The sequence below is a fragment of the Taudactylus pleione genome, unplaced genomic scaffold (genome assembly GCF_031769625.1).
Source record: "Taudactylus pleione unplaced genomic scaffold, aTauple2 ptg000706l, whole genome shotgun sequence".
Classification (NCBI taxonomy): Eukaryota; Metazoa; Chordata; class Amphibia; order Anura; family Myobatrachidae; genus Taudactylus; species Taudactylus pleione.
In genome coordinates this window covers 912,099-939,450 of record NW_028285108.1, presented here as the reverse complement: position 1 = coordinate 939,450, position 27,352 = coordinate 912,099, and the positions used below count along the sequence as shown (strand labels likewise).

The 27,352-nt window shown below is 42.3% G+C and overlaps 1 protein-coding gene across 2 annotated transcripts in view; it reads left to right on the top strand.

Annotated features, from left to right (window-relative positions):
• Positions 1-26,766, top strand: part of CNTN2 (contactin 2) — a 118,799-nt gene extending 92,033 nt beyond the window's left edge. For both annotated transcript variants that reach the window (XM_088456464.1, XM_088456465.1), the window contains 7 exons: positions 927-997; positions 11,252-11,486; positions 15,299-15,408; positions 21,407-21,593; positions 21,780-21,892; positions 25,510-25,678; positions 26,336-26,766. In XM_088456464.1, coding sequence (XP_088312590.1) covers positions 927-997; positions 11,252-11,486; positions 15,299-15,408; positions 21,407-21,593; positions 21,780-21,892; positions 25,510-25,678; positions 26,336-26,442 — 992 coding nt within the window. In that variant the 3' untranslated portion in view covers positions 26,443-26,766. The remainder of the gene's footprint in view (positions 1-926; positions 998-11,251; positions 11,487-15,298; positions 15,409-21,406; positions 21,594-21,779; positions 21,893-25,509; positions 25,679-26,335) is intronic.
• Positions 26,767-27,352: the final 586 nt, after the last annotated feature.

Below are 27,352 nucleotides of genomic sequence, written 5' to 3'. Positions count from 1 at the left end.
TATCACTGAGAACCATATTCCTAGAGCTAATACAAAGATTACTGGTAAACAAATGAATAAGAAGTAGGATGCCAGGGGCAGTGTGGGGAAAGATATGGGTAATTTAAATTAAAAATATCTTAGTCATGATGATACCGGAATTTCCAGAGAAACTGAGGCCCTGATTCAGAGCCGGACGATCTGAAAGAGCGCTCGCTCTGAATCAGGGCGTTTTTTTTTTTTTTTTGTGCGGCCTCCTGGCCGCTCGCATAGCTGTGGGTGACCACCCACAGCTATAGCGAGCGGCCAGGTTGATGGTCGCGATGGTCAAGACCATCGCGACCTTCGGGCTTGCGACGAGACCCTTGTTGTAGGGTCTCGTGGCCGCAAGCCCCAGAGAGCTTTCGGCTCTAACAGAGCCGGAAGCTCTCCACTGACATCACTCGCCCCCAAACGACAGGCGTTCTCATGGGAACGCCTCCATTTGGGCAGCCACCCCCCCGGCCCACCCACCAAAGGGGGCGAGCTGTCACTCAACATCGACAACTCACCCCCTTTGTTGCGATACCTGGAGCGACGGAGTGCCCGTCGCTATCCGGGTCTCGCGCATGCGAACGACGGAGCTGGCTCCGTCGTGCGCATACGCTCTGGGCCACCATCGACCCGGTCTGAATCAGGCCCAGAGTCCCAAGCATTACAGATAACAGATCCAAACCCTCCCGTGTACCACAGCACATACTTACTTGCTCTAAAATAAAATAAAACTTGTGACAAAAAGTTGTAAGAAGAAACAAATTGTGGTAAAAGATTTTGGTATTTTTATTGCTTCAAAATAATCTAATGGCTATTATAATGGCTATTGACATCTTATAAAAAAATAATCATTTTGAAATGTATGCTATAATAAATAGTATTTAGTTATTGTTTTCTCAATCATGTTTCTGCAGCTCCCAATGTTGCTCCATCAGGGGTTACTGGAGGAGGGGGTGCACCAAATGAGCTCACAATTAACTGGACGGTGAGTGACTGCATCACACAGCTAATATATATATATATATATATATATATATATATATTCTTTCATTCTTTTTTAAATAAACATATGTACAGATTTAACAAATATGACAGATGCAAAGAAAATACATATTATCTCAAATGCTTTATGCTAGCATCATAACTGCTCAGTAACACAATTCTCCCAAAATCCCAATCTCCACCCCATCTTCACCATCCCTCTATAATAACCAGTCACAGCTGAAGGATTTTTAAAAAACAAAACAAAAAACAAACCTGCCCCTTGTTTGGGAGTTGTAGGACTAGTACCACGCCCAGGCTACCACTGTGCATGGATGTTGGAGATGGGATAGATCGTAACAAATTATTATATATGATGTAAGTGTTCTTCTACTGGCTTGGATAAGGAGCCTAACCAATATTTATTGTGTACCTATTGCCTGTGTTATTAATAATTCACAAAGAACCAATGACATAACTGAAGCACCACTATTATTCCCAAACTAGACCCTGGGGGGTAAATTTACTAACGTTCGATTAGAGATTCATTTTTATGAATCTCTGAAATCTCCTGAGATCGAATTGAACTCGAATAGCAAAATCCTTTAGCAAATCTTAAATTTACTAATAATATATTTTGCTTTCGATTTTCAACTCGAATTCGATCTTGTTTCAGTTTAAGAAGGGATTTGCTGTTTGATTTTGCATGTTCATGTCCAAATCGAACAGCAAATCCCACTCCAACATGAACTTCTTAGCCTGAAATGAATAGAACTGCTTCATGCTTTCATTTTCAGCATGAGCAGTTCGATTTGACACAGATACTGTACATGTATACATCAGTGAGATGCATGCATGTATCTTAAGCCGCGTGTCCACTAGCAGATACCGGCATGACAGTATGATTACGACATTGTAATCGTATCGTCGTTCCCCTTCCCCCTGCAGTGCCTACACTGAACGATTGATCGTTCAGTGCAGGCACATCAGTCATTTCTGAACATGGGCAATCTGTCGTTATCGGCAGATTGACCGGCATGTTCAGTAGATAATTGATGTCGGAAAAGACCAGTGGGAGCGCGCATCGATGGTCGTTTCCGACATAATAGTGCCCGATTTGTGCACTATTAGTGAGGGATTGCACGATTATGATGTCATAATCGTGCAATCGCTCAGTAACATCACGTATTGGATGCACGACTTTACTGTAAAAATCTTGTTAAGTGTTAATGTTAAAAAAAAATGATGTGGGGTCCCCCCATAAAAACACAGCCAGCTCCGGACTTTTCATAGCCAGTACTGGTTGTATAAGTACAGGGGAAAGATTGCGTAGGCTTCCCATGTACTTAGCGCAACCAGCACCTGGCTCTGATCCAGTCCTGGTTCTGGAATTGGAGGGGGAAAATGCGTAGGGTTCCCCTGTAATTTCCAAAACCAGCACCGGACCCTTTCTAGCGGGGGAGTAATGTCACAGCCAAGGAAACCCTATCACCGGATTCCCCAGCCAAAACATTACTCCTGACCACTAGTCATCCCTGGCCAGGGATCAATGGGGAGTTGGGGACCACCCCAATAAAGGTGTCCCCTTCTCCAGGGCACCCCAGGCCTAGGCTGATAGCCCGGGACTATCCCCGGCACGTGTGGGCAGTGGGTGCCGGGTTGATAGTGGTGTAAAAGTGTAGTGTAAAAAGAGAAATGTGAACAATGTCTTTACGAGTAGAACTGCAGGTCCCAGCAAGCCTTCCCCCACATGCTGGTGCTTGGAGAACCACAAGTACCAGCATGCGGGGCATTAAGGGCCCGCTGGTACCTGTAGTTCACCCGTAAATAAATGTTTAAATAAAGACAATACACACACACTGTGACAGTATAGGTTTAATGCATACATACTCACCTACATTACCTGGACTGGTCCTCTTCTCCCTGTAGGCATCTTTGGTCTTCGCAAAATAAAAAAACTAAAATACCGACCCACGAACTAGGTATCCTTGAAGCATGATACCTCCCGAATGACAGGCTCAGACGTGGCTTTTCCCTTTGTAGTGCCGTGTCTGAGCGGTCATTGGCTGAGAAAGGTCAGCCCCCACCTCTCTCAGCCAATGAATGGCTCACACCATTGAAGTCAATGGTGAGAGCCGCAGGGTTACTAGAGGTTAGCCTGCGACTCTCACCATTGACTTCAATGGTGAGAGCCATTCATTGGCTGAGAGAGGCGGGAGTTGACCTCTCTCAGCCAGTGAACGCTCAGACACGGCACTACAAAGGGAAAAGCCACATCTGAGCCTGTCATTCGGGAGGTATCATCCTTCAAGGATGATACCTAGTTCATGGGTCGGTATTTTCTTTTTTTTCTTTTACAAAGACCAAGGATGTCTACAGGGAGAAGTGGAACAGTCCAAGTAATGTAGGTGAGTATGTGTGAGTGTGTGTTTACTGTCAAAGTGTGTATATTGTCTTTATTTAAACATTTCCTACAGGTAAACTACAGGTACCAGCGGACTCTTAATGCCCCGCATGCTGGTACTTGTGGTTCTCCAAGTACCAGCATGCGGGGGAGTCTTGCTGGGACCTGCAGTTCTACTCGTTAAAACAATGTTTACATTTCTCTTTTTACACTACACTTTTACACTATCAACCTGACACCCACCACCCACGGGTGCTGGGGATAGCCTCGGGCTATCAGCCTAGGCCTGGGTGCCCTGGAGAGGGGGACCCTTTTATTGGGGGGGTCCCCAACTCCCCAGGGATTCCCAGCCTGGGCTGACTAGCTAGGAGTAATGTTTTGGCTGGGGAACCTGATGATAGGGTTTCCCTGGCTGTGATATTACTCCCCCGCTAGAAAGGGTCTGGTGCTGGTTGTGGAAATGACAGGGGAACCCTACACATTTTTTTCCCCTGTAATTCCAGAACCAGGGCCGGCTCAGAGCCTGGTGCTGGTTGCGCTAAGTACAGGGGAACCTTGCGCAATTTTTCCCCTGTACAACACAACCAGAACTAGCTATGAAGAGTCTGGGGCTGGTTGTGTTTTTAGGGGGGGACTCAACATCATTTTTTTTTGTAACATTAACGCTTTTTACAGTAAGATACATGCATGCATCTCACTGATATATGCATGTATCTGTGTGAAATCGAACTGCTCATGCTGAAAATGAAAGCATGAAGCTCTTCTATTCACTTGGGGATTTACAGTTCGATTGTGAGTTTGTTTTTCACTTGATTTGTAAATCGAATGTTAGTAAATGAAGGGATCCTATAGTCCTATATGGGAAAACATCGATGTTTTTCAGAAATTCGATTTCATTTGAAATTCATTTTTCTGTTCGATTTGACATTCTATTTGGGCTTTAGTAAATCCTTAAATAAAAATTCAAAAATATAAAAAACACAATGTATCAAAAACCTTTTTTATTATCTCACTCCTTGGAATCATCTCTAAGGCTACTACATCCTTTACTCTCCCTACAGCTCATCCTTCTGTACATATTACTGCCTCATTAATCTACTCTCCTCTTACAAACACACATGAGCTTTTAACTTATCTATACACATTGACAATAACATCCACAACCTGTCGTCATAAAAATCTTTCATACAAATCCCACAAATATATTTATATCTCTCTCCTGCTGCTTCTATTAGCTGGTGGTATTAGCTGCTTCTATTAGTTCTCCCACAGGTACCTTCACTCACATTTACATCATTTGAAGTACATTCTATCAGGACTTTCACCCCTTTCTCTCTGTGAGTTGCTGCTATCTAGTGCCCACATGGGCCACCTCAACAATTTCTGGAGCATTTTTCTGCCTGGCTCCCTCACTTCCTATCCTCAGACATCTCCACCATCATTATGGGTGACTTCAATATCCCCATTGACAGTCCACAATCTCCTCATGCCTCCAACAACTCTCTTTAACCTCCTTTTTTGGCCTCTCCTAATGGACTGAGGCCCTGATTCAGAGCCGGATGCCCTGACAAAGCGCTCGCTCTGAATCAGGGCGTCTTTTTTTTTTATGGAGCGGCCTCCCACAGCTAATGCGAGCGGCCAGGATGATGGTCGCGATGGTCAAGACCATTGCAACCATCGGACTTGCGACGAGACCCTTGTGGTAGGGTCTCGTGGCCGCAAGCCCCAGAGAGCTTTTGGCTCAAACAAAGCCGAAAGCTCTCCCGCTGACATCACTTGTGATGTCAGTGGGGCCACCCCAGATGGTAGGCGTTCTCATGGGAATGCCTCCGTCTGGGCAGCCACCCCCCTGACCCGCCCACCAAAGGGGGCGTGCTGTCACTCAACATCGACAGCACGCCCCCTTTGGTGCGAGATCCGGAGCGACTGATTGCCCGTCGCTATCCGGGTCTCGCGCATGCGCACGGCGGAGCCGACTCCGTCGTGCGCATGCGCTCTGGGCCACCATGACCTGGTTGCGAGTGCTCAGGGCTTGCGACCGGGTCTGAATCAGGCCCTGACTCCTCTACTCATCAGGAGGGCCACTGCCTTGATCTTGTATTCACCAGACTATGCTCAGTTTCTGATTTCACTAATGCTCCTTTCCCTCTCTCAGATCACAAACTTATCACCTGCACACTCTCCTCCATTACATCAACCTCAATGTCATTGAAATCAACCAAACCTTCTAAAACACGCAGAAATATTACTGCTATTAACTTTCAACAACTATCTAGCTCTCTACAACAACTACTCTCATCAATTTCTATATTCACTTCTCCTGAGACTGCTGCATCACACCTAAACCAGATTCTAGAAAAAGCCCTCGATGAAGTAGCTCCAGCTACCCATCACACACCACGTAAACTTAGACGTCATCCATTGCATTCTAACGTAACAAGGCATCTACAAAATCTCTCATGTAAAGTAGAACATTAGTGGCAAAAGTCTCATACTCCAAGTGACTTCTTCTTCTTCTTCTCATACTCCAATAAGACTATCTACAACTCTTATCGTACTGCTCTGGACGCTGCCAAACAAACATATTTCCAATCTCTAATCTCTGCTCAAGACTCTAACTCCAAGCGACTTTTTAATACATTTAAACTTCTTTTTACCCCTCCCTCACCCAACCCACCTGCTACTATCTGTGCACAAGATCTTGCTTTCTATTTCAAGAACAAGATTGATAAGATCCGAAATGAAATGGTATGCTCTTCCTCAGCTAGTGACCTGCTGAATTCCCTACCTGAACCCTCTGGGACATTCTCTTCATTTGACCCCACAAACGAAGATGAAGTATCTACACTCTTCTCATACACCGACTCTATTACCTCTCCTCTAGATCCTATACCCTCACAAATCAGTAAAGCTCTGTCTCCTGTGCTCATCCCAACCCTAACTAAAATCTGTAATCTCTCTCTCTCTACTGGCATCTTTCAATCACTTTTTAGCATGCAGTGATTACTCCCATTCTGAAAAAACTAAATTCTGACCCTAACACACTCTGAAATTACTGTCCTATCTCCCAGCTCCCATGCCCCTCCAAGCTACTTGAGAGACTTGTCTACACCCGCCTCACACACTTTCTTAACTCACACAAATTATTGGACCCACTTCAGTCCGGCTTTCGTTCCCAACACTCCACAGAGACAGCACTGACTAAGGTAGTAAATAACCTGGTCACTGCCAAGGCTAAAGGCCATCACTCACTACTAGTTCTTCTAGATCTCTCTGCTGCTTTTGGCACTGTTGACCAGTGCAAACACTACAATCCCTAGGTCTTCTCATACAAACACTACAATCCCTAGGTCTTAAGGACACAGCTCTTTCTTGGTGCTCATACTACCTATCTGCTCATACCTACCTACCTAGCTTTTTTACTGTTTGTTTTTCTGATTCTGCCTCCTCTTTGCTACCTCTATCAGTTGGAGTGCCACAAGGCTCATTCTTAGGTCCTCTGCTATTCTCAAACTATACCACCTTTCTTGGCAAACGAAGCCGCTCTTTTAGATTTCAGTACCATCTGTATGCGGATGATACTCAAATCTACCTATCCTCCCCAGATTTATCACCATCTTCACCGTGTCATTGGATGTCTTTCTGCCATTTCATCTTGGATGCCATCTCACCACCTGAAACTTAATATTTCTAAAACAGAATTAATTATATTTCCATCGGCCAATAACAGTTACCAACCTGATCTCTCTATCACTGTTGATAACTCGACAATCCATCAGAAGTCAAGGTAGGGGAAAGTGGGAAAAAAAAAAAAACTTGACAATCCACCCTGCCCCACAAGCTTGCTGCCTAGGTGTCATCCTTGACTCTGAACTGTCCTTTGTTTCCCACATTGAATCTGTCTCAAAATCATGTTACATACATATCCAAAATTCGACCATATCTCACACAAGACACTGCAAAAACTCTAATCCATGCACTCATAGTCTCTTTACTGGAATTCCCAAAAACTGGCTATCACCATTATAATTCATGATGAATGCAGCGGCGAGGCTTATCTTCCTTGCCAAGCATTCATCATTAGCTGACCCGCTCTGTCAGTCCCTCCACTGGTTGCTGGTTTTCTACCGCATTCAATACAAAATAGTTTTACTTACACATAAGGCCATTAACCAAACCACACAAACATACATCTCTTCACTCATCTCAAAACATCTTCCAACCCGACCTCTCCGCTCAGCACAAGATCTGCGTCTCTCATCCCCACGCATTACTTGCTCCCATTCACAGTTACAGGACTTTCTTTAGGCTGCACACACTCTATGGTATGCCTTACCACAAACAATAAGACTTTCCTCTAGTCTCCAATCCTTCAAGCGTTCCCTGAAAACTCACCTCTTCAGGCAAGCTTATCAGATTCCAGAACCGCCCACATAACCTTCATAGCTTCCATATCTAATTACATCTCCTTTCACAGTCCACACATAACCTCACACATTGTCTTTCTTTCACATCCTCCTGATATTTGGCCGACATTCCTGTGTGACTGGATCATGCAGCCCACCAATAAACTCTGCATTCTGGCTGGACCAAAATGCAATGTATAGCACTTATCCTTGTGTATCAATGCCTATTTCCCTATAGATTGTAAGCTTGCGAGCAGGGCCTTCCTACCTATATATCTGTCTGTTATTAGTTTACCCATTTTGTTATTAGTTTACCCATTTTTGTTCTATTAATGTTCCCAACGGAATATGCTGTGCTATATATGAAACTGTTATTTATAATAATAATAATAATAATAATAATAATAATAAAAAATCAAACCAAAATCGAATGCAAAATCAAACAGAAAACAAAATCGAACTTTTGTGAATCTACCCCTGGATGTCTCCTGTGTTTAAAAATGATCATTTTAAGTGATCATTTAAAAAAAAAAAGTTTTCTAAATTGTGTTTTCCCATTTTATTTTCACATACCATGTACAATATTACTGTATTCTGTAGCCGTCATTATTAGGCATTGCAAATTGTATTTGACAAAAGGGATAGATTTACTAATCCGAGAATTGTCAAAACCACTGATGATCGGTAGCTTTGACCACTGGATTTAAATTAAAGTCAGATATAAATGGCAAACCATCTTTGCTTATCATTTATTACATTTGCAACTTTTAATCCATTGGTCAATGCAGCTGATCATCAGCGGCTTTAATAAACTGAGGGTCTGTAAATCTACCCCATAGACTTCTTCACATACAACAGCAGTTAAGAAAATAATGATTTTTCAGATTTTTTATTTTTAATATTGAAACCATTAGCCACTTAAACCTAGGTCTGTTTGTTAATGAATATCTAATCAGCCAATCATGTGGAAGCAACTTAATACATAAATGCTAAGAGGTTCAAGAGATCCATGGTCAAGAAGTTTAGTTGTTTAGAACAAACAACAGAATTAAAAAAAATTGATCTAAGTGACTTTGACTGTAGAATGATTGTTGGTGCCGGATGGGGTTGTTTGAGTATCTGAAAGACTACTGATCTCTAGAGTTTACAGACTATAATTTACAGAGGATATAGTTAAAATACCGACGACCGGGACGCCATCAGCTGAAATCCCGGCGTCGGAATCCCGGGGGGGGTGAGGCAGGGTTAGGTGTAGACACCCGCCGGGGGGGGGAGTTACTGTTAGGCTGCGGGGAGGGTGGGTTAGGGTTAGGCACCACTGGGTGGAGGTTAGGGTTAGGCACTAATCAGCCGCTGGTATTTCATACCCAACCCATTTACAGAGAATGGTGCACGAAACAAACAATGACAAAAACCAGTGAACTGCAGTTCTGTGGCCAAAAGCAGCTTGTTAATGAGAGTGGTCAGAGAAACTAATAGGAAGGCGACAGTAACTCAAATAAGATCACTTGTTCTGACAAATCCTGGCATAAACAACATGGAGCCACAGATCCATCCTGTATTGTGTCAATGGTTCAGACTGTTGTTTGTGATATAATGCTACAGAGAATATTTTTTTGGCACATATTAGGCCCCTTAATACCAAATGAGTAAATGCTCACAGTCTACCAATGGTTAAATAACTACTTCCAGCATGATAACACTTACTGTCATAAAGCAGATGTTATTTCAAGCTGGTTCTATGAACATGATAATGAGTTCAGTCTACTCCAATGACCTCTACAGTCACCAGATCTCCAATCCAATAGAGCACCTCTTGGATGTGGAAGAACAGGAGATGCAGTATGAATGTGCAGCCAACAAATCTACAGTCATGCTGTCATGTCAGCATGGACCAGAATCTCTATGGAATATTTCTAGCACCTTGTTGGAGCCATGACCTAAGGAATGGAGGCTGTTCTGTGGGTAAAGGGGAGTCAGAACCAGTACTAGAAAGGTGTACCAAAATAAGTGGACACTGATTTCACATCACCCATTTCACAGATGGCTGTTTTTTATTTTTTGTTTTTTCAAATTAGTGAACCATCCAGTAATGTAGCCATAAAGTGCCTGTGTCGCAATGCAAATTCTGATCCAGAGCTCCCTGACACCCTCCCAACATTAATTAAATGTATATACAGGCATCATACATACCTCATCCACAGACATTTTGTCCATGCTGCCTGTACTTCTGGGCTTTTTTGAAACCTATCATTATTTGTCTTGCCTCTGTCCTAGTCTCTTTTTGTCTACATCCTTTCATGTCGACCACACCCCTTGCGTCCACTTTACAGAGCCTTTATTGTCTACCTTTTTTTTCCATGTCAGTCTTCCATGGTCAGTCCCACTTCATGCCTCTATATGGCATCAGTCGCACAAGCTCAGTCTATTTAATAGATTTAGGAAACTTTGTAATTCCGTATTCTTGCTGGAGTGCTCTATGCTGACATCCTCATCCTACAGAATTTTACATTGAGAGACCTTCCTGTAATTCCTAAACAGAACACTTTGGTAATTCTGTTGAAGTAAGAAGGGGAACATATATGAGAAGTCCTGATTCTGTATGATACTTAAGATAAGGGGTGGGTGCAGTACCATAATAGGGCTTTGCATATCCACACACCCCGACCGCATGGCGTCTTGCCAAGAAGGCAGAGCTACCAGCAAGGGTAAGATCAGCAGCATCGCAGGAGCATCCGAGGGGCTGTAAAGGCTGCAGGTTACATGTCTGGAGCATCCAAAGGACCCTCCAGTGGCTCTGCAGCAGTGACACTGGCTGCAGGGTGCTGTTCCAGGCACCCTGCTAGCCAGATGGTTAGTGCCGGTTCCAGGCACCCTGCTAGACATTCATAATGTTGACACCAGAATGTTGAACGTTATGATGTCAACATGGTTGAAATGTCGACACCTGCATAATGTCGATATGGACAAAATGTCAATATATGAAATGTCGACATTACCTTTAGAGTTCTCTAAATTGTGACCAGTCAACTCTTCATCAGTGTCGACATGATGCATGCCAACATTTGCACCAGGTCAAAATTCTCAAGTTATCAACATATTCACTGTACATCTAATATATTGAACCCAGGGGGGCACCACTTGTCCAGCAGTGCCCTATTTATAAGTGCTACCTGCTTCTGAAAGGGGTGAACACAATTTATAAAACAGATTGCTAGATCACTATGCTGATCCCTTTCAATAGTCAGTGGAACCACTGACGAAATGGCTTCTATGGTTATCACCATAAAAAAAAACACAGACCTAATTCCATAAAACTGCACAGTGGCTGCTGGCCATAGGTACTCCAGTTGTTCATTTCAGTATATTTTAGTTGAGTCTGTGTTACAGTATGTTAAACTAATTATTAATGCACATATTCTGATCTTTGTTATCCTTGGTGTAACAGCCTCTGGGGAGACAGTACCAGAATGGAGATGGTTTTGGGTACATCATTGCCTACAAGAGAAAGACTGAGGACTCCTGGCAGATGGTTAAAGTTTCTGGGGCACAGTCTCAGCACTTTGTATACAGAAATGAAAGCATTGCAGCTTACACTCCTTTTGACGTAATGATCAAAGCATTTAATCGGAAAGGAGAAGGGCCTTACAGTCTGGAAACCACTGTTAACTCTGCAGAAGAAGGTAGGCTATTCATAGCTGAATTTAGTTCTGGCTCTGCCATAGTATGTCCTAATTAGCACTTATATACCCTTCATGTTCATACATTTCTTTCATCCTGGGGCAGGGGTGTAGCTAGACCTATGGGGGCTGCATAGCAAAATTTTTATGGGCCCCCCGCCTGCCATTATGCCACACAGTGCCCCATTATACATATTATGCCACAGTGCCCCCCCAGTATAAACATTATGCCATACAGTGCACTAAGTATGTCACACAGTGCCCACAGTATGCCACACAATGCCCCCAGTATTATTAGGCCACACAATGTCTCCACTATGCCACACAATGCCCCCAGTATTAATATTATGCACACAGTGGCTCCAGTATTAAATTTAATGCTCCACAGAGCTCCCTTCAGAATTATTATGCCCCAGTACTAAATAATAATCCCCACAATGTCCCCACTATACCACACAATGCCCCCATTATTAGTATTATGCACACAGTGCCCCCAGTATAAAATATTAAACCCCACAGTGCCACCTCCATAATTAATATTATGCCCCCAGGATTTAATGTTATGCCACCCAGTGCCCCCTCAAGTATTAATGTTATGTCCACAGTAAGCCACACAGAGTGAAAGCCCCCATGTACTTACCTTTTGTGATGGGCCCTGAGTCTGAAAATTTCCAGGGATTCACTGTCCACGGGGTTCACCGGACTGCCGCTGTATAGTGCATACGGAGCAACTTCCGAGTACCTTAAGCATTGTGGACATAACGTCAAGCTTAAGAGACTCGGGAGCCACTCTGTATGCCACTCTGTATGCTGAATGCATACTTGCACTATGCAAGTATGCATTCAGAGGCAACGGCACGTCGGCAGCCTTATGACCGTCCCGGAGCGGCACCTGCTCTCAGCAAACTGTAGGGTCAGATGCCCACCGTAAATCAGGCCCTAAGTCACACATACCAAAAGTGGGTGCAGGGGGGAGGCAGGCTCCTTTGCAACTGCACCCTCTGCACTCATGGTAGCTACGACCCTGCCCTCGGGTAGATTTAGTAAAGCTTCTCAAATGAAAATGGGTGGTATCCATAGCAATCAATCTCATTCTAGCGATCATTTCTAGGGATGGCCATCGGTGGTGTTATGATTGACGATTACCATCGATGGCAAAATAGCAAATAGCCATCAATGACTACAAACTATTCAATGGATGACCATCGATGGTTTCACCAATCAATGGTCATCTGTGTTTTGTGACTGACTGGCCCGTGGGCCAGTCAGAACCTGGGGTCAGGGCTTTGTGGGTGCCAGGGGTGGAGCTATTCTCTGAGTCCTGGCACCTTGTAAAAAAAAAAAACATTTGGTTATGCTTTGACGTCGATGGAGGAAAACCATCTGGTTCTCCCACGTCGATGGCAAAAGCATTCAACATCGACCATAAACCATCGATGATTATGAATCATTAATGATTGATGGCCATCCCTAATCATGTCTGTATTGCATCCTAGAAATTAATAGACATATTCTGACCACTTCTCATTTTTAGAACCTTTAGTAAATCTACTTCCCCGTCTGCCATTATAAGTATAGTGAAATACAGGAGGAGCCAGGGGCGTTACTAGGTATTTGAAGGCCCCACAGCAAAAGTTTGTAAGGGCCCCTATGTACAACCCAATGGTGAAAAATTGATATAGCACATGTAACTTTGAGAAGGAAGATGGGTCCCCCTCAGGTCTGGGCCCCATAGCAGCTGCACCCCTTGCACCTATGGTAGTTACGGCCCATGGCAGTGCTCATGTAGTAAAAGTGATTTGGAAAATGGTAGAAGGCTTACTTCTCTCTGCAAAATAATAACTATGAAATAAAAGAGGATCACTTATGACTGTGGATATATACAGATGTGCAGTGCACAGGACATTTCTCCCTGCTCTGTGATGTGCTCCAGCCATTCAAAAAAGCAAGGATAACTCAAGCGCCTATATCCCACCTGTGATAAGAGATAATGCCTGCTGCAGGAAATAAAGGGGAGAATTGCTAACCCCATAAACCATGAGTATCAAAAAAGATTACTGCGCTGGAAAATAACAAATATAGTCAATAAAAGATCTAAGTTAATAAGATCAATCTATCAGTGAAGTAATATACTAAATAGTACACATCCGGAATAATATGCAAAAATAAAGATCACATTTATTTTATTATATTAGATAGCAAACTTCAGAAATCCGATACAAATTAACAATTTAATTTTATACCATGTAACAAATCAATCACAAATGTAGCTCACCATAAACAAAAATTGCACATTAGAGTAAATTAGATATGCATAGGTTGATGTACACAAATTATAAAAATAGTAAAAATGATTATTTAAAAGTTCATATACTGTGTCCAGTTGATAACTGTCAATTAGTAATAAAAAATGGTGGTTTTTATCCAGTATTTAAGAAGAGACTGTCCATAAGCACAAATCAACCGATATACCGGTCAAGAATTCCAATATAAGAATAGTTGGATTATCTGCTCTCCAAATTAATGTCCCATAACTGTAGGAGCCAGACTGTTGTGGGATTAGATGTAAACACAGAGAGCGGCACTGTGTATTTTCCCCCTCTTGCGCTGTAATCACTAGTAGAGCCCAAGAGGCCGTCAGTTTTTTAGCAGTTGAACCTCTCGGTCCAAGGGCGGCTTCTTTATGCTGCTGGACCGTCTGCTTACTGGTAGCGCTAGCAGCAGCTGTCAGTAGTTTAGCCGCATGTCCCCTTGGTCCCAGGATGGATCACTTGTAATAGAAGACCCGCCGGCTCACTTCACAGGGGTACTTGTCGTCTGTAGTATACCAATGGCGGAGGGGGAATCCCAGAGAATTCTTTATGGTGCTTAGTGGATTGAAGTCTTTTAACAAGCTGGACACAGAAGTGGTGGGAAGCTGCGCATTGTCTTCCACGCCCGTGAACTTTTTCAAGCACATTATGATGATAATTGAAGGAGAAGTAATTTTTTTTTCTAATAATGGGCAGTGCCTGAAATCATTTTGTGAATCAAAATAATCCATATAGATTGTGGGATATCCTAAATAATATCCAGATTGCATATAAAATCAAACATAATATTTTTGCTGTCTGTGATGTTCTAATACTGTAAGTCCCATGTGGTGAAACTTTGCATATTTAAATGAGTTCATAATTAAGTGGGCGGCCACAGCTGCACAGAACTGGCATCTCATGGGTGGTGGTAATTGGAACTAATATAAGGCTGTGGCTGTGGCTCTTGAATTAACTGTAGGTCAGATGTCTCCTTATTTGCATGAGTTATAGAAGACCTAAATGATGACCAAATAAGCTGAATTTTACAATACAAATTTTTGTTTTTATAAATAAAATACTCGGTTCATTCACTTTAACTGCATTGCATCTCTGACCTGACAATACCGTTTTATTCAACAAGAATAGGTAAGACACATACTGTACTATTGCTTTTAGAATAAAACATATTTCAACATAATGAACATTAATTGTATGAAAACAAACAATTATTCTTTTGTCTCCCCACTAATGCTGTAGTTTAGGATACCACTGATTTTGGATTTTGATAATTGGAAGACTTCCAAACTCATTGGGAGAGTATCATGCTCTGGATTTTCTTGTAGTGTAATTAATATTTGTGTCAGTGTATATACAATGCATTTTATATCACATTTCTGTGTATTGTTTCTTCTCAGTGGGAGAGGCTGAAATGTAATCTACATGGGATGATAAAATATTGTATCGTTGCACAATTTGTTTTAGTTGCATTTGAATTTATCGGCTTCCTTTGTTGATCCTTAGAGCCGAGCGTTTATCCTTCAAAGATGAAGGCCACAGCTATATCATCATCTGAGATTGAGGTGGAATGGAAAGCTGTGGCTACTGTCAATGGAGTCTTATTGGGTTATGAGGTAAGAAATGCACAGTGGTCAGTGTCAAGCTCTTCATGGTCCTAATCGTTCTGTCATTAAGAATGAAATGTATCAAACCTTTTAGGAATTTCACTTCACTACCAATGTCTATTAATAAGTGTATGTACGAGTGTCTTTGATGGATGTTGCATAGCTAAACAGTAAAGTGTATGGAAATATTGCTTCCATTCAATCCACAAAGTCAAAAATGTTAACTTTGTGATCAGGGCTCTTCATGTCACGTAATTTATTCTGTCTGAGCACATGATTTAGATCATTTCAAATTCAGCTGCACGATGGTTAAATTCAGACAGCCAAATGTGGCTCTACGATTGTGAGAAGCTGAGGGGCTATCCAAAAGTGCCTATTGTTTTCAAAGTGCAACCTGGCTAGACATTTACAACTGCTCAGAATACACACACTTGGGAAGTCATGTTTTCAACAAGCCTCAAACAAAGGTCCTTCCTCACTGGCCGGCGCTTAGGAATAAAATATAAAGGTTACAGTCGGTTTTGGACAAATATATATATTTTCTTAATTAGCCCATATGAGCCATTTCTACCAAACATACCCTATATCAGTGATCACCAACCATAATTGAGGTGTGAGCTACTTTAGTGAAAATGAAACCTCCTGAAGAGCTACTAAAATTGTAGAAAAAAAATCTGGCCAATAACTGAACAATTGAAGTTCATTTAAGGAATTTTTTTTTAAAATTTTCATAAAAAACAACAATGCATTTAATTATGACAGTGATATTGTTGTAGTTTGTAAATAAAATTTAAGCACAGGCACATTACATGCAGTAGAATAGCAAAAGATACTGTATAGGCAGGGCTGCTGTGTGATTTTCTAGCAGGGCTGGGCAGGAGTCACTCGCTCTGCCATAGCGTAGATGCCGTGGGTGGAACCAAAGGTAAGCACAGCTGCGGCAATCACCTGACGTGGGAGCTACAGGTTGGAAACCACTGTCCTATATGGTATGAATAGAAAACCATGGACCTGTACCCATTATTTAAAGAGACTTTGAAATGTGTTTCATTTATCGGATTGGCCATACACTACTTCAGAGTTTATTCAATATATCTCCTTATCTTTTTAGCTTATTTCTGTACATGTGTTTATATCGCCAGGCAATGTATTTTTTTTTCACAGCTGTTGTGCCCTCTACACTGCTATAATTACTGTATATCCAGTACAGCAAACCTAAACAGCTCTACCTGAAGACATACAAGCATGGCTATAAATCATAGGGAAGCTAGGATTAATAAGCCATGTATTTAGCAAACGTTGCAGAGTGGACTTTATCTGATGCAGTGGCATAATACAGAGTAGCGTACTATTAATGTGTTTACTTTAGGGGTGAGCGGGTTCGGATTTCTGAAATCCGAACCCCCCCGAGCCCCCCCGATCCGAGGCCGATCGGAGTCAGGCTCAACTTTTCCCGCCTGACTCAGATCTGAAATCGAGGCAAAACGTCATCATCCCGCTTTCCGGGTCTCGCGGGTTTTGGATTATATATAAGGTACCCACGTCGGCGCCATTTTCTCACTCGGCTGTGGACAGTGAAGAGGGAGGGTGGGAGTTAGGGCTGGCTGGGCTGTGTAGTGTAGTGTTGTGCTGTGCTGTGCTGCCGTTGTCCATAGGGGCTGTGTCCACTCCTCCAAAGTCCATAGGGGCTGGCTGTGTTGTGCTGTGCTGCTGTTGTCCATAGGGGCTGTGTCCACTCCTCCAAAGTCCATAGGGGCTGGCTGTGTTGTGCTGTGCTGCTGTTGTCCATAGGGGCTGTGTCCACTCCTCCAAAGTCCATAGGGGCTGGCTGGACTGTGTTGTGCAGTCAGTTGTCCATAGGGGCTGTGTCCACTCCAAAGTCCTGTGCAGTGTCCCAGTCCTAAAGGGGTGCTGTAGTGTTGTCCAGGGGGTGCTCTGTCCATCAGGGGTGCTCCCCCCAAGTGCAAAAAAAAAAAATTTCTGTGTTTGTGAATTGTGTGCGCAGTAGCCGCACGTGCATCAACAAAGTAGTGTCAAGCGTGCGCCTGTGTCCCATAAGTAAAAGGCCAGCTGGCTTGTCCATTAAAGGGTGCTGTAACCCCCAAAGGGCACTCCAAACAAAATAAAAATATATATTTTTTTGTGTTTGTGAATTGTGTGCACAGTAGCCGCACGTGCATCAACAAAGTAGCGCCAAGCGTGCGCCTGTGTCATAGGTAAAGGGCCGGCTGGCTTGACCGTTAAAGGGTGCTGTAACCCCCAAAGTGCACTCCAAAAAAAATAAAAAAATATATTTTTTTGTGTTTGTGAACTGTGTGCGCAGTAGCTGCACATGCATCAACAAAGTAGCGCCAAGTGTGCGCCTGTGTCATAGGTAAAGGGCCGGCTGGCTTGACCGTTAAAGGGTGCTGTAACCCCCAAAGTGCACTCCAAACAAAATAAAAAATATTTTCTGTGTTTGTGAATTGTGTGCACTGTGGCTGCACGTGCATCAACAAAGGAGCAGCGCCAAGCATGCACCTGTGTCCCATAAGTAAAGGGCCAGCTGGCTTGTCCGTTAAAGGGTGCTGTAACCCCCAAAGGGCACTCCAAACAAAATAAAAAAATATTTTCTGTGTTTGTGAATTGTGTGCACTGTGGCTGCACGTGCATCAACAAAGGAGCAGCGACAAGTGTGCGCCTGTGTCCCATAAGTAAAGGGCCGGCTGGCTCATTTCTTAAAGGGTGGTGTAACTCACAAAGTGCACTAGTCTCCAACAAAAATAAAAAAATATTTTCTGTGTTTGTGTGCGCCTTAGCCGCACGTATATATCAATATAACATAAATGGAGGTCCAAACTTTCTCCGATAAAAATAAAATAGGGAAAGATCAAGAACCATTTCCTCCTAGTGCTGTTGCTGCTGCTGGGAGTTGTTCATCATCCCAGAGAGGAAGTAGGAACACCACTACTTTTACTAAACAATTGACCCTCCAACAGTCCTTAGCGAGGAGGATGAAGTACGACAGCAGTCATCCTGAAGCCTAACGTATAACTGAGGCCTTGACTGCTATGTTGGTGTTAGACATGCGTCCGATATCCGCCATTAGTGCAGTGGGATTTAGACAATTGATGGATGTAGTGTGTCCCTGGTTCCAAATCCCGTCTAGATTCCACCTGCATCCTGAAAGCAGCAGCGACAAGCGTGCATCTGTCTGTTAAAGGGTGGTGTAACCCCCAAAGTGCACTCCAACCAAAATAAAATTATCTTTTTTTCTGTGTTTGTGTGTGAAATGTATGCGCAGTAGACGCACCTGCATCCTCAAAGCAGCAGCGACAAGCGTGCGTCTGTCTGTTAAAGGGTGGTGTAACCCTCAAAGTTCGCTCCACAAAAAATAAAAAATTCTTCTTTTTTTTCTGTCTTTGTGAATTGTGTGCACTGTAGCTGCACGTGCATCAACAAAGGAGCAGCGCCAAGCATGCGTCTGTGTCCCATAAGTCTGTTAAAGGGTGGTGTAACCCCCAAAGTGCTTCAAAAAATAAAAAACAATTTTTTTTCTGTGTTTGTGACTTGTGTGCGATGTAGCCACACGTGCATCAACACAGTAGCAGCGCCAAGCGTGCGCCTGTGTCATAAGTTAAGGGCCGGTTTGCACATCTGGTCCGGACTAAAGGACGTGCCAACAGTTTCTGACAAGTCTACTGTCACTGCATATGATACTGTCCTCAAAGCAGCAGCAACAAGCGTGCGTTTGACTGTTAAAGGGTGGTGTAACCCTCAAAGTGCGCTCCACAAACAATAAAAAAATTCTTCTTTTTTTTCTGTCTTTGTGAATTGTGTGGGCTGTAGCCGCACCTGCAACCTCAAAGCAGCAGCGACAAGCGTGCATCTGTCTGTTAAAGAGTGGTGTAACCCTCAAAGTGCGCTCCACAAGCAATAAAAAAATTCTTCTTTTTTATTCTGTCTTTGTGAATTGTGTGGGCTGTAGCCACACCTGCATCATCAAAGCAGCAGCAACAAGTGTGCATCTGTCTGTTAAAGGGTGGTGTAACCCTCAAAGTGCGCTCCACAAACAATAAAAAAATTCTTCTTTTTTTTTCTGTCTTTGTGAATTGTGTGGGCTGTAGCCGCACCTGCATCCTCAAAGCAGCAGCGACAAGCGTACGTCTGTCTGTTAAAGGGTGGTGTAACCCTCAAAGTGCGCTCCACAAAAAATAAAAAAAATTTTTTTTTTTCGGTCTTTGTGAATTGTGTGGGCTGTAGCCGCACCTGCATCCTCAAAGCAGCAGCGACAAGCGTACGTCTGTCTGTTAAAGGATTACATCGGTTGCAGCATCCAAGTAGGCATGTCAGACAGTCCGTACCTGTATTGGCAGGAAAAAGAGGCAATTTGGAGGCCCCCAATTTGGTGGTGTAACCCCCAAAGTGCGCTCCAACCAAAATAAAATAATCTTTTTTTCTGTGTTTGTGTGTGAAATGTATGTGCAGTAGCTGCACCTGCATCCTCAAAGCAGCAGTGACAAGCGTGCATCTGTCTCTTAAAGGGTGGTGTAACCCTCAAAGTGCGCTCCACAATATATAAAAAATTCTTCTTTTTTTTTTCTGTCTTTGTGAATTGTGTGGGCTGTAGCCGCACCTGCATCCTCAAAGCAGCAGCGACAAGCGTGCGTCTGTCTGTTAAAGGATTACATCCGTGACAGCATCCAAGTAGGCATGTCAGACAGTCCGTTCCTGTATTGGCAGGAAAAAGAGGCAATTTGGAGGCCCCTGTACAAACTGGCTCTATTTTACCTGAGTTGCCCCCCCTCCAGTGTGTACTCCGAAAGAATGTTTAGTGCAGCCGGGAACCATGTCAGCGAAAGGCGTAGGAGGTTGCTTCCACAAAATGTGGAGAAGATGATGTTCATAAAAATGAATTATCAACTCTTCCAGGGAGTCCAGCCTCCATAACGTACAGAGGGACTTGTGGTGGTGGATTCCAGCGGGGACGAATTAATACTCTGTGAGGATGAGGATGTACACAACACTGAAGAGGGAGAGGAATCGGTGAATGAGGAGGATGAGGACGACATCTTGTCTCCGTAGAGCCAGTTTGTGCAGGGACAGATTAATTGCCAGCTTGTTTTGTGGGGGCCCAAACGAACCAATCATTTCAGCCACAGTCGTGTGGCAGACCCTGGCGCTGAAATGATTGGTTTGTTAAAGTGTGCCTGTCCTGTTTATACAACATAAGGGTGGGTGGGAGGGCTCAAGGACAATTCCATCTTGCACCTCTTTTTTTTCTTTGCATTATGTACTGTTTGTGGCCTAGTTTTCAAACTGCCATCCTGTCTGCCGCTGCAGTGTCACTCCTAGATGGGCCACGTGTTTGTGCTGCCCACTCGTGTCGCTTAGCATAGTCATCCAGCTACCTCGGTGCAACCTTTTGGACATAAAAACACTATTGTGAGGTGTTCAGAATAGACTGGAAATGAGTGGAAATTAAGGTTATTGAGGTTAATAATAGCATAGGAGCAGAAAGCCCCACAAATTCTGTGATTTTAGCTGTTTTTATGCTTTTTTTCAAAAAAATACAGATCCAAAACACAAAACCCAGAACCCAAAACACGGAAGGGTGGTTTTGGCAAAACCAATCCAGATCCAAAACACGAAGAAAGATCCAGATCCAAAACCAAAACACAAAAAGTGGCCGGTGCACACCCCTAGTTTACATACCAATATATGAATTGTGCGCACTGACGACAAAGCATTAATGAGATGTGGCTTATGATCTGGGTAGTTTGTTGTGATTTACCATTTAAATAAATTTGAACAAATGGGATTTAAAAACATTACAGAAAGGCATGTACGAGAAAATACATTAACAGTATCTCAAAATGGAAACTGATTTTAAACCTAGCAAACTAGTCACATGAGTGTTGAATAATTCTATTATCTCATCACTGCCCTGAGTTGTGTAATGAAAACATCAGTGCCAGATTTCCTTTCATGCCTGGTGGCTCACTTGTACATCTAAATCTCCCCACAGATCCGATACTGGAAGGCGGGAGATAAAGAGGCAGCTGCTGATAGGGTGAGGTCACCCGGCTTGGACACTGTTGCCAGGGTGAGTGGTCTGAAGCCAGATACTATGTATCATGTGACAGTTCGTGCTTACAACAGAGCTGGAACTGGGCCACCTAGCCCCACCGCCAATGTTACTACCAACAAAGCAGGTAAGTACAGCACATAAAGACATCTAATAGCTAATCACAATATCAATCGCTTTGCTAAATAAACAATTTAAAGCATAACTGATTCACAGACTTGCAAAAATAAGATATGCACAGCTTTTAGAGCAGGGTGTTTGGCTTTGCTACTACATTATAAGCAGGGACCACTAACTCTTTGTCATTCTTCAGCTCCAAACAGGCCCCCTGGAAATATTTCCTGGACAGTTTCCCGTTCCACTATCAGCATCAAGTGGGATCCCGTGATAGCAATGAAAAATGAGTCGTCTGTGACTGGATACAAGGTAATTGTTCTAAGGAGTCATGCACTGCATAGGGTTACTTGTTGGCATTATTTACTGTTTTGTTCTGTGACATCTGACATAAAACAAATATACATGTTACAAGTGACATCTGACAAGTTTACATGTTATAAAGTAAGGGAAAGAATGTAGTGCTTTCACCGAGTATGAGCTATATAGAAGATATTTAGTTGTTCCATGACTATACACAAGCAGAAGACTGCAGGCCAAATGCTTTTATACAGTGCACAACAATTCAAGGTGACATAATATTTCAGAGAAGGGGTACTCTTTTTATCTTGTAATATTAAGGGGCAGACTCAATGCAACACGAGCGCTTGTCGCATCTGCCAGCTACACTGTGAGCAGAATCTGCCTTCTACATTTAACGCACAGAAGTCACCGGGGCCTATTCCAGCGACTTCCGTGAATGATTGAATTTGACCCATAGTGTGACTGCTGGCTTTAGACAAAGAACATTTTAGTATTTTTAGTAGCATGTAACCCCTTCATAACTTGAAGTAATTTCCAACATAATGACCAGCACAATTTGTGTGGTTTTAGGCTACATTCACCTGACCAGGTTTTGTTAACTAATAGAATTTTATATATATATTTATTTTCCAGAGCAGATCAATATTCCATGGTGTGGATTTTTAGGTTATTTCTTTACAAATTTAGGGAAATTGGAAATCCAAAAATGGGGAAGAAAACTATTTCAAATATCAAAATTCTTTACATAGTAACTTTAATTTAATTAGCACCAGTGACGTAACAGGGCTCAAATGCTCCCTGTGCCGGCCCGCCCCGACGACATGACATCCGTACATTGCGCAGAGGGGGCAGGTAAGTGCAGCACTGACTGGAGGAAGCTCCGGTTGGCTGTACTGGCTGCAGGGTGCCTGTCTGGAGCATCTAAAGGACACTCCAGAGGTGCTGCAGCAGCGATCCGGGCTGCACGGTGATGTTCCAGGCACCCTGTTAGCAAGGGGCGTGGGGCAGCGATGGTGCCGCCCACATAGTCCTGCATTCTGTGTTGTTGGCACTGCTTGCACACCCCTAGTTATGACCCTGATTAGCACTATCCAGGAAATTACCCCAGAATTTTTTTCTAGTTCTTCCAAGTATAAAGATACCTACTATGTATGCTCTTTGCAAGGTTTGACGTTGTTATAGTACCCACAACAATAGTTTGTTTTTCCCTTAACTAACCTAATAACTAAAATCACATAAAGTCTTCCAAATTAGGATAGAATAGGTGAAGTTTATTATGATAATAATATATTTTTTTCTTAACATTGTTGAAGCTAGCTCACATCCATAACTCTTTCCAGCAAGTAAAATGGCTAGTTAGAGTATGCCAGGTAAAGTTTGTTACTGTAATACAATTTACTGTGATGTCTGAGGTTCATTATCATATTGATCAAATTGATCACATGACTAGCAACAGTGCCAATTGGTTTACAGACATTGCTTTATTTATGGCCTGAGGCTCTCCGAGACCGCCAGCCACAAAGTTCTAATTGATTGCTCCTTTGTAGGAGTTATCATTATACATGTTAAGAGCACTCTAGGGTTTGTTATGGGCAACATAATCTGGCTACTGTAACTGAGATGGACAAATGAAAAATGTTGCAGAGAATTTGTATATACAGTATATTGTCTAAGCAAAAAGTAAAATAGACACTATAATGAATGATAATGTTATCTATCTCTAATGTCACTAGTCCCCAAAATTTAAGGCTAGAACCAACAGTTGTTTATACACGTATGTATCATAGGGTACTTTATAAACATGTGTTATTTGTCAAGAGCACATAAAACCTTAGGAACTAATGTTATTTTGTATTAGAATTTTAAACCATTATGTCCTAATAATGTGTATCATTAAATCGCAAGAAACATAAACAGTTATCCACAGTGTTGGCTGTTTCTTCCATGAGTGTTGTTTTATTACATATAAATTCTGGAATACGTTTTCTATTTACTTCAATATGACAGCAAATTGCCTATAAATATAGGGCCTGATTCAGAGCCGGACGCAATTAGCGCTCGCTCGTTCAGAAAAAGGGGGTTGCTATTCAAATGAACCGTTCGCTCTTTGCGGTCTGTTCACGCCTCCATGTCTGAACGAGCGAACAAAACATGCGGACGTTTATTTGAAAAATACACCCCCTGGCCGCTCGCATCATACTTCATGTCCGCTATTTATTAGATTAAGTACATCGATCAGCGTATGAACTGCTCGCTATTCTTGTGGTTGGTTTTTCCTACCACTATATTGCGAGCAGTTCTGACTATAAAACAACCAGGTGACGTGGTCAATGACGCTGCTGTTTTAATTATGCACACCCATAAAACGCCCATTTTGACCTTTAAGCACGCCTGCATTCTTAATTCCACTCCCCGTTTTCAAGCACCTTCCCCTGTTACCACCCACATACGCCTCCTTCTGTCACTCAAAGTAGCAGGCATTCGCTATATAGCGAACAAACGATTTTCGGCCGCACTGACTGGTTTGCGCATGCGTATTATAAACCGTACGCATGCGCAGATGTGCGAACATCGCTCGGAACGAGCGTACTGCCGCTTACGAGCGGCTCTGAATCAGGCCCTTAGTCTGATAACTGCCCAAACAAAGGAACGCTATACAAAGAATCAGTGTAATATATATTTTTTGTGACAATGTTTGGAATTTTTACTATTTATTATATATATTACACAGATTCCTTGTATAGCGCTCCTTATTTGAGCAATTATAATCAGATTATATTTATAGGAAATTCTCTATCATATAGAAATAAATAGATAACTTAATCCAGAATTTATATGTTGTATGTTTTTGGGGGTAACATTATTTACCCTGTTTTAGGAGCAGCTTGCAGGAATATATTATTATTATTGTGAGATGATTTAATGTTACGCCTGATTTATATTTAATTTTTTTCTAGAATATATTGAAATATTGTATGTTTTATTACATACTGACTGAAGTTTTGTTTTTTGTTTTTTTTATAATGGTTTGACTATACGTTTGCGTCACTGGGAATAATGGTTTTCTTTTTAGCTTATCCAACTAACTATTTATAGATTTTTTCAGGACAAATAGTGTGTGTTTTGGTAACAAATTGAAATACATTTATTTTTATACATGCAAGGTTTTTCTTTCATTTAAAGGCATAGTGCAACTGCAAAACAGACAAAAATGCTGAAATCTGCTTGATTTCACCAATATGTTTGAATGACCATTTTTGTTCGCTTTCCGGCGTTTGGCTGCATATGGTCGATTGTTAATTGCTACTATATACAGACAGATTTTCTCTCCAACCAGCCAAATAGTTGGTTGGAAAGAAAATGTTAAGGTGTATGGCCAACTTTACTCAGCAAGGAACTATCCAATCAGTACAGCTTATTACATCTGCAGATACAAGATTTGCAGCCACTGATTACACATTTATGTTTACAATTGGAAGTCTCTAATTCTAATGTTTCTTTGCCTCTTGCAGATAGGTTTCATTGTGGTAACTTGTCTCTTTCATATGTTTTAATTTGGCAGAGTGTAACTGGATAATGCAGACGTTATCGATAACATGCACTCAGTAATTCAATTATTTCTACAGATGCTTTATAGGCTAGATTCGCACTCCACCCCCACTCTCTATGTAACCAGCAAGACACGTGCAGAGCTTCCACTCCCAGAGGGTGCTAGTCATGTGACTATACAGCTGCGTGCCACTGGATTGGGAGGAGATGGGGAGTCAGCAGAGGCGCACATTCCCACAGATTCAGGTACAGGTTTCATAAAAGTGTAGCAGCAGCTTTTCATTCAGCCTTTGTATATACAGTCCAACTCATATGCTCCCTCAGTATGGCATACAGTCTGGGATCACTGTAACCTGAGCTGACATACAATGCATGACACACAATGAACTGAGGTAATGTAGGACTGTATCACTATTGTCAGTTATATTACAGTGTACTGCCTGGGATGCTATTTAGTAATACTTCCTCCTAATGTACAGTAGCACTAATACCAGTATATTGCAGTGAGTTACAATTAAGATGTACCCAGAACAAATGCTATATGGAAAGCACAATACTATATGGTGGCTTATGGGTCTCAGTACTTGGCATATACATTTGGGAAAAACAGTGTTAATATTTCAAATCAATCTGTGTAGTCGAATAAAATGTGTAGGATTGAAGATACTGTATGTAAATTAATCTATATATAAGTAAGACTAGTGGGTATGGGGTGTGAAATGCAAGCAATGTTTATAGCAAGCAAGAGTAGCTTTAGAACTTAACATTTTTGTTTAGAAGCCCTTTAAATGTGTTTTTGTGTAGTATATTTATGCATTTACCGTTATGCTCTCACATAAGTTGTTTTATTAACTTACACTCTATTGTCTTTTCATTATAATTTTTTTTTCCATTTTCTTCCAGGCACCAGTATGATGGTAGAAAACTCTGGTTCTAATGTACAGACTCACCACGCCCAGGTGGCTAACTCAGTTGTAGGTTTGGTCCTGATGAGATACCTTGCAGTCTGATACTCCACATCTATCACTGTGGGGATGGAAGATTTGAATGTAACCTACAGCCTCTCGCCTTTTTGACGTTGAAAATCTACTAACAGCAAGAGACGTCATTCTTTTGTAGAGTACAGTTAAAGAAGGGGAATAAAACTATTGTTGTGAGAATACAAGTGCATCTAGAAGCAAATGGGAGTCACAAATGTTTTCTTAAAAATTAGGGGATTCACTTTTAGAATTTGGGGGAGGGGTATGCAAGCACTTTTTGATGGGACACATTGGGGAGTTTTGTCTTATTAAGCCATGTGTACATGCTTTATAAATAGTGAGATTTCTTTTCTACAGTTGCCTTTCTTTTTGTTCATTCCTGCCTCTAACAGATCAGGTATTCTTTGGAGATCAACATCCTTGGGGTTGAGATGAAGATAAACCAATCTAAAGTTCAGGGCCATAACTAGGGTAGTGCGACCAGTGCCATGGGCAGGGGCGCTGTTTGGGCCTGTCAATTTTCCTGTTTATGATCATTCTCACTTGTAGCTTCCCCTGCTTTTATCCCCAGAATCTCCTGGTCTCCCCTACCTCTTACCTGGCCCTTCCCCATGAGGCCATGGCCGTTTTTCAGGTGCACTCTCTTATGTCCCTATTTAAAAAACGAGGGGGGGGCGCCAATGCTCTTTCTGGCACAGGGCCCAAAACGTCTAGTTATGGCTCTGCTAAAGTTGCTTCCGCAATTCTACGCTACTGTAGGCAGACATAAAAAGACTTTCAAGGTGATACATTTTAAAAATAAGCCTCTACAAATGAAAGGTCTCTGGTATTGCCATTTAAACTGTAGCCCTGTGAGTAAATGCCCCACCAAGCACAACAACAGCTTATGCTGACACAGAGCATACATTTGCAGAAAGAAGCGACTTGGCCTCAGTACAGA